Source organism: Cynoglossus semilaevis, chromosome 20, assembly GCF_000523025.1.
Source record: "Cynoglossus semilaevis isolate Cse_v1.0 chromosome 20, Cse_v1.0, whole genome shotgun sequence".
Classification (NCBI taxonomy): Eukaryota; Metazoa; Chordata; class Actinopteri; order Pleuronectiformes; family Cynoglossidae; genus Cynoglossus; species Cynoglossus semilaevis.
In genome coordinates this window covers 6,061,213-6,068,622 of record NC_024326.1, presented here as the reverse complement: position 1 = coordinate 6,068,622, position 7,410 = coordinate 6,061,213, and the positions used below count along the sequence as shown (strand labels likewise).

General features: G+C 37.4%; 1 protein-coding gene across 1 annotated transcript; it reads left to right on the top strand.

The window, feature by feature from the left end:
* The first annotated feature begins 840 nt into the window (after positions 1-840).
* LOC103396224 (Golgi reassembly-stacking protein 1) lies at positions 841-7,175 on the top strand. Its single transcript, XM_008334233.3, has 9 exons — positions 841-1,043; positions 1,949-2,029; positions 2,952-3,155; positions 3,240-3,326; positions 3,417-3,547; positions 4,086-4,218; positions 4,834-4,936; positions 5,044-5,157; positions 6,321-7,175. Exons 1-9 carry the CDS (start codon positions 981-983, stop codon positions 6,701-6,703), a joined length of 1,299 nt encoding a protein of 432 aa, XP_008332455.1. The 5' UTR covers positions 841-980; the 3' UTR covers positions 6,704-7,175.
* Positions 7,176-7,410: the final 235 nt, after the last annotated feature.

The following is a 7,410-nucleotide window of genomic DNA, read 5'->3' as shown; positions in this document are numbered from 1 at the left end:
TTCTTTTTGAATGTTGACACAATTATTCTGCAGTTGCAAAGGCTGACCACTGTATGGCAGTGTTGGGTGATTCTCAGGCGTCCACTGTAGAGGCTTATATGCAACACTGCCATCAAAACCTAATCTTATCATAGAAAATGACATTTTAATAGCTGTCCACTGTAGTGACCGTCATGCATGAAAGGGTTAACATGAACATCTATCTGCTCCTGACCCGGCCCCACTGTTTAATCTTAGGTCAATTGTGGCATACGAGTCAAAAGGTTTGACCACACCTGGGATAGAGTCATCCAAAAGTGCCAAAGCCCCCATTAAGACCTCCTAAGAAGAAACAGCTGTCAGCTTGTAAATATACTGATAAATATACAAAATCCATTTGACCCCATTTAATCCCATTTAATTTAATCCTTCTTCTTTGTTAGACGTGTGATGTCACTGATTTTTTTTAATTCATGGAAATAAAAAAATAACACTGTATATATACGTATACATATAAGATAATCCTTAATATTTTAAAAGTCGGGGTACTGGTTGCTTTAATGCTTTATTTAAATTATATATATTATTTAAACTGTATATATATAATTTAGATTTTATACATATGTATCATTTAAAAAAAGATAGATATTAAATAAAGATATATATCATCAATTTAACAATTGTGTCAGTTAGCTTGCCAACCGTAGACTCAACTGCCCTGCGCTCAATGAGGCTCGTCCGTCTTTGTTGTTTATTTATTAAAATTTAAATTTAAATTTTTATTTTTTTAGCTCGAGATGCATCGTTTAACCACTCTTAACCGTAGTGTGTGTATACGAGACAACTTTTCCTAAAACGTAGCTGTTTTACATAGCTGTTCGACATAATCGGTATTCGATAGTTTTGGTCTATGGTCAAGATGGCCGTCAAGTATCAATAGTAGTGGGTGACTTTAAAAAGAAAACCCCAACAATTTATTATATTTCGCATTGCTGAAGGAGATGGGTTTGTCACAGAGTTCAGAAGTATCCGAAAGAGGGACTTATGGATACCACGTGCATGAAGTAAGCCTCATTCTCTACATATATGTATTTATATCTCTATATAAAACTTGTAGTAGCTGTGTAGCAGCTTACTGTAACTGCTAACAGACAGACATCAGTTAAAGGCAAAGACACACTGGTTCAATTCGACGCGTCGGAACGTTTTTAAATTATTATTTTTTTATTTTTTTTTTATTTTAAATGAAATAGACTGAAGACCGTTAGCCCAACAGGGTTGACAACACCATCTCTCGGCAGACCCGTTTGAAAAGACTTAACATTGCTCGTAAATCCGGTAATCTCAGGGCAATGACGCTTTCAGTAAGTGTGGTCCTGTCATTTTAGACATTGTTTTTGAAGCCCCTTTTAGAGTTTTACGAAATATATTTGACAAATAAGCATAACCAAGACGGTCACGGTAACACTGCATGGACAACTTTGCAAGTAATAAACTTGCAAGTAAATAACTTACTACAAGTGACATAACGTATTCGTCATTAATTTAAATCAACTATATTTCACATTTAATGGTACAGTTTGTTTTTACATTTATGTGCCTTAAAATGTTTTTTTTTTCTCTCTTTACAATTGCATTAACGTTTCTTTTAACTCGGGACCGTTGTAGAAATGTTACATTTACGTGTTTTACGACTGTAGACCAAACAATTTATAGATTATTGAGTAATAGTTTTTATTTTTTTTGCCTACTTAGCATAAAACCCACTCTCATACTAGTTTAATCACATCTTTTCAACCTTTTAAGATATTGGAAGTGAATAGATTAAATCCCTTAATTTTACTTTTACTTTTAATATTAGTTTATTTAAGCAGTGATTAATACCCAAATCATATGAGGAAAATAATTTAAAAACATTTTTTTTAATAAAAAATATTTTATTATTCCGGCCCTCTTATTATTTTAACAGGTGCAGCCAAAGTCTCCTGCAGAAAAGGCTGGGCTCCAGCCTTTTTTTGACTTTATATTGTGTCTGGACAACAGAAGACTGGTAAGTTTATTACCTGGTGTTGTGGAAAAATACAGTGCAACCTCGGGATGCAAGAATAAGCTGTTCCAGGACTGATCTTGTAATTTGAGGTGCTCGTAATGCCAATCATAATTTTTGCCCATAAGCAATAACAGAAAAAAAAATTAATCCGTTCCGGCCCTCTGAAAAACTCCCGTATTACTGCTAATAGCAAATAGGAAAAAACATGTTTTTAATTGCTATAGAGACATACACACACAGAATTATAGTATATAAGGATTGCTGTGATATAAAATAAAATGTGGTTTTAATTATGAGTTCTTACCTTCGAGACAGACGATACAGTAGCGGCTAATGGCGGCATGTGCAGAGGGAGGAAGGGAGGGAAGAGAGTACCTTACACGTACACCTTACACAAATTTAGAATTAACTTACGTATTTATTTATTTTTTCTTTTCTATTTTATTTTTTTTCTCGTTTTTTTTGCTTTGTATTCTTTCTTTGGCGGGCATCACGCTCATATTTATCAAGAATTTCATCATGCGTTTCTTCCATTTTACTACCGTCCTTACCACTTTCTTACTTTCTTAGGACTCATCAATACTATGAAGAATAATGCAAGAAAATAGAGAGAAAATAACGTAGATATCGCAAGGACAATACGGAAGACCCTTGGGAGATGCGTACGGAAGTCGACGAACACGTGACCTACTAGCGTCGGTGTCTGTAAGCTCATACCTCAAATCTTCAGTTGTATCTCGAAGGAAAAAATTCGCTCGAAGGCTCGCTCGTATCTTGAAGCAATACTCGTATGTCGAGACGTGTATGTATCTCGAGGTTCCACTGTAATCATTTTTGATTCGTTTTTTTTTTGTCATGAGTTGAGCTGGTCGTATGTATGCGCATCAAATACATGTTTAATGTTTCCTTGGCTGTTTGCCAGAATGAAGAGGATGACCTGCTGAAGGAGCTGCTGAGGGCCAACTTGGAGAAAGCGGTGAGGATGGAGGTGTACAGCACAAAAACCACCCGAGTTCGTGAGCTGGAGGTAGTACCCAGTAATGCATGGGGTGGACAGGGGCTGCTGGGAGCAAGCGTTCGCTTCTGCAGTTACCAGGGAGCCAATGAGAACGTGTGGCACGTCCTGGTGAGTTGGCGACTAAAGTCAACGAGACTTTTTTTTTTTTTAATTGACTTCTCTCTGTAACTGTGGATTGTTTTTTCCCATCAGGATGTGGAGCCCGGTTCACCAGCCGCACTCGCGAGCCTTCAACCACACACCGACTACATCGTTGGAGCAGATCACGTGTTGCAGGATGTAAGGATGTTTTCTAAATTACGTAATAAATACATCTTTAAAATATCGTTTTAAATACCAGTTTAATTCGAATCCAATTTTGATGTCCAGTCGGAGGATTTCTTCTCGCTGGTTGAAGCCGCTGAAGGAAAACCGCTGAAGCTGCTGGTGTACAATACAGAGACGGATTCCTGCAGAGAAGTAGTGGTGACACCTAATAGAGCATGGGGAGGACGGGGCAGGTTTGTAGCAGTACCATAGGTCCTAAATAAATACTGATATAATCCGTTGACGGCAAAAACAGAGCCTTACAAAGTTACTTTGATAACCATGTATCTATGTCCATTTTCTTTTTTTTTTTTTAATTAACACCAATCACTATGAAAGGTTAGGACGAAGCGGAGTCGCTACCGGTTGCTCATTAAGTATTTTTTTTTTTTTCTGTACAGATTCATTACGTTTCTACTGTAAAAAATAAACCCCGCTTTCCGATCAAAAAAAAGTATTTACGTTAGTTAGTAGGTTGTGCGAGTTATGTTGGATTCTTTTGTTTGATTGTTGTATTTTTTTATTAATTGCACACGACAAATTTGAGTTTATTTGACTATATAATATATATATGTTTTTTTTATAAAATAGCTTAAAATTAGATTAAAAATGTTTTTTAACATTACCATATCATACCATCATTTTAGAATGCTTTTAGGTTTGTTTTTCATGTTTTCATTTTAAGTCATTGTAATCACGGTATAATTATTATTATTTTTAAAATGTTCTCAGTTTGGGTTGCGGCATCGGTTATGGCTACCTTCATCGAATTCCAGTCAATCTGAACGAAACGACTTCCAAACCCCCTACTCCTGTTCTGGAGAAGAAACCGTCTCCGAAATGGCAAATGCATGGATTCACTGAGGTACGTGTCATATTTGTGTTGCATAATAAGATTTTTAATAACATTTGTTTAATGATGTTTTTGTTTTCAGTCAATACATTTTATTCTTCTTAAACTGTTCTTGTATATATATTTATACTTGTAACATTTGTAATATATACTTATATATAAATAAATGTTTACATAAAACATCTGTCTGGAATAGATTTAAAAATGGATTCAGATAAATAATAACAATTTATAATTTACAATTAACAAATTATTATAAATTCAACAAAATGTTAAATCTTCACGTTTTTTAAGGAGTCGTGTCCCAATAACTGCTGCGATCGGTTCCTACAACTTCCCCATTATTAAACAGTAGAAGAAGAATAAATGTATATAATAAAAATATATAATTTCACATGTTCACTATTTTCACATTGACAGCCGCTAGAGGGCGCTCTAGGCTTGTGTACCAGTGTCTGCTACTCCTGTAGCACTGAAAATGTATAAACTTACCAACCAATACTCCGGAGCGACTTGTAGTCTGCAAAATACGGCATATATTTTGTTGAAATTAAATTATTTTTCTAGTGAGTGTTGGTAGGGGGAAAAAATAAGAAATCTTAATTAAATCCGCATGACTGTTTCTAGGCTCCATTAATGGCACCTTCCGACCAGGGTGAAGTGGACCTGAAGCTTGAGGACTTTCAGGAAACTTCTCTCCCTCCCCCAATTCAGAGGGTTATGGACCCCGGTCAGTTTGGATATAACTTTAACCTCTTCGTAGATTAAACAAGAGAGAGTAAGAGTAATCATTACTGCTCGTGCGACGGTAACCGTTTTGAGCACTGTTTTGTTTAGACTCCAAAGTGTCAGGGTTTGTGGACCGGTTGGCTCCGTCGATGTCATCTGTAGACGTGGACCACGCTTCGTTGGCCATGCACGAGGAGAAGTACGGTGAAATCTCCGGCGTTGGTGAGTTTTACTGAAGCGTGTTATTCCATTGTTAAAGCAGTACTTCTCAAATAGTGGGGCAGACGTGTTGCCACCAGTCACTAGGTGGCAGCAACTCATACAGTGGTTTGCAGAGGTGGGACCAAGTCAATGCTTCGCAAGTCTCAAGTCCGAGTCAAGTCTCAAGTCAGGACGGGCAAAATCCGAGTCGAGTCCGAGTCAAGACCGAAGAGTGTCAAGTCAAGTCCCAAGTCCTGCCGTTTCTGTTTCGAGTCCTTTTAAACAAAATAATAATATATTTGCACAGGGATTTGATTGGCTCGATTTGATTGGCTCGACGCTAAACGTGTCATCCAAACCTCACGATCTTTGGTATCATTTTCTCTCGTCCGAGTGAAGTCACGAGTCACTGACGTTAGTAAGTCCAAGTCGAGTTGCAAGTCTCTCTACATTTTGTCAAGTCCAGTCTAAAGTCATCAAATTGATGACTCGAGTCATGCGACCCGAGTTCAAGTCATGCGACTCGAGTCCGACCCGAGTTCAAGTCATGCGACTCAAGTCCGACCCGAGTTCGAGTCATGCGACTCGAGTCCGACCCGAGTCCAAGTCATGCGACTCGAGTCCGACCCGAGTCCAAGTCATGCGACTCGAGTCCGACCCGAGTCCAAGTCATGCGACTCGAGTCCGACCCGAGTTCAAGTCATGCGACTCAAATCTGGTGGTTTGTACAGATAAAAATGACATGTTGGGATAGAGGGCGGGGGGTGTAAAAACATTTCTGTCCCTAAGTAGACAGTAAATGTGACTGCTTTTAACTCATCACCAAAGTGATCAGGGGGGCAGCTTAAGCACCGGACTATAAGTCACACTTTTTTTCTATCCTTTTGCTGGGTTTGTGACTTAAACTCAGGTGCGACTTATATATTAAAATATATAATTTCACATTTGTTATTTTCACACTGACAGCCGCTAGAGGGCACTCTAGGCTTGTGTACCAGTATCTGCTACTCCTGTACCACTGAAAATTTACATGTTTGTTTTTTTTGCACACTGACAGCCACTGGTTTAGTTTACAATCCCTACTACATTAGAAAGGGGTTTGTATCAATTTTTGATCTTACCTGAGAAGCAATCCAATAATGGTTACCGTTAACCCTAATCATATTTGCTTTGATTTTACACAGAGGAGCTGGAAGACAGTGGCCTGCTCTCATCTTCCGCAGATGATCGCATAGAGCCCCGCACGCTGAGCTCCCAGGCTGCCATGGAGCTCATTTCTGCTCTCGATTCTTCTGACATGTTGTCAGACTCACAGGAATTCACGCATGACCCAGTCACGAAGTCTGGAGACTTCCAGAGATTGTCTTTACCTGTGGACGCATTTGACACTCCAGTCGTGTCCTCGCTCTCTGCTGAAAACCTATCCTGCACATCTTCGCTCCATGTCTGTTCCTCAGTTGTTGACGAGTCAGTGACAGAAGATTCTCCCACGGAGCTTCTAGATGTTTCCCAGTCTTGCGCCTGTGAACGCGGTCAGGAGGTAACTAAAGATACACACACGGGTTAAGTACCAACCAACACATGGGGTAACTTTTACAGAAATTTTAAAACAACAACCACGAAAAAAAAACACATTTTAAACTTTTTTTTTAGTCCCTCTCAGTCGGTGTCTTTAATGAGTTCGAATGATTGGTTTATTTATAACACTGAAAAAAAGCATCTACCCCCAACAGGACAGATACAAATAACACTAATTAACATGTGTTTTGGTGCAGGTTGCAGGACTTTATTTCTGTTACGCTAAAGCAGTGGTTCCTTAAATGTGCGTGTGCGAGAGTAACTACGACTTTAAATTGTAAAGATCTGTAACACTGATCTAAATGTGACTGATTGAAAAAAAAAAACATGAACATACTTTCTACGTACACTGTACAATATACTAAAAAAAAAAAACTAAATAAAACCAGCAATAATTGATGTTTTCCTCAAACAAATCAGAGATTTAGGAAACATAATTAAAATATCATTTAAATCCAAAATATTCACATTGCTGTTTCGTAATGTGTTTATACGCATATTAAAATGTATGTATGTATATATGTGTACATATAGTATGCATATACTATATGTACACATATATATATGTATATATATATATGTTTTATATATATATATTATATATTTATATATATATGTTTTTATGTTTTACATATATGTCTAACTTAGATATAGACAATTTTAATCAGACAAAAAAAAATCTAAAATACATCTGGT

What these genes read in the sequence shown, in the direction of transcription:
- LOC103396224 (XM_008334233.3), top strand. Translation starts at nt 981, where the DNA reads ATGGGTTTGTCACAGAGTTCAGAAGTATCCGAAAGAGGGACTTATGGA. An exon ending in GCATGGGGAGGACGGGGCAG is followed by an intron (nt 3,548 to 4,085) that starts GTTTGTAGCAGT and finishes AAATGTTCTCAG; the next exon opens with TTTGGGTTGCGGCATCGGTT. An exon ending in CGGTGAAATCTCCGGCGTTG is followed by an intron (nt 5,158 to 6,320) that starts GTGAGTTTTACT and finishes GATTTTACACAG; the next exon opens with AGGAGCTGGAAGACAGTGGC.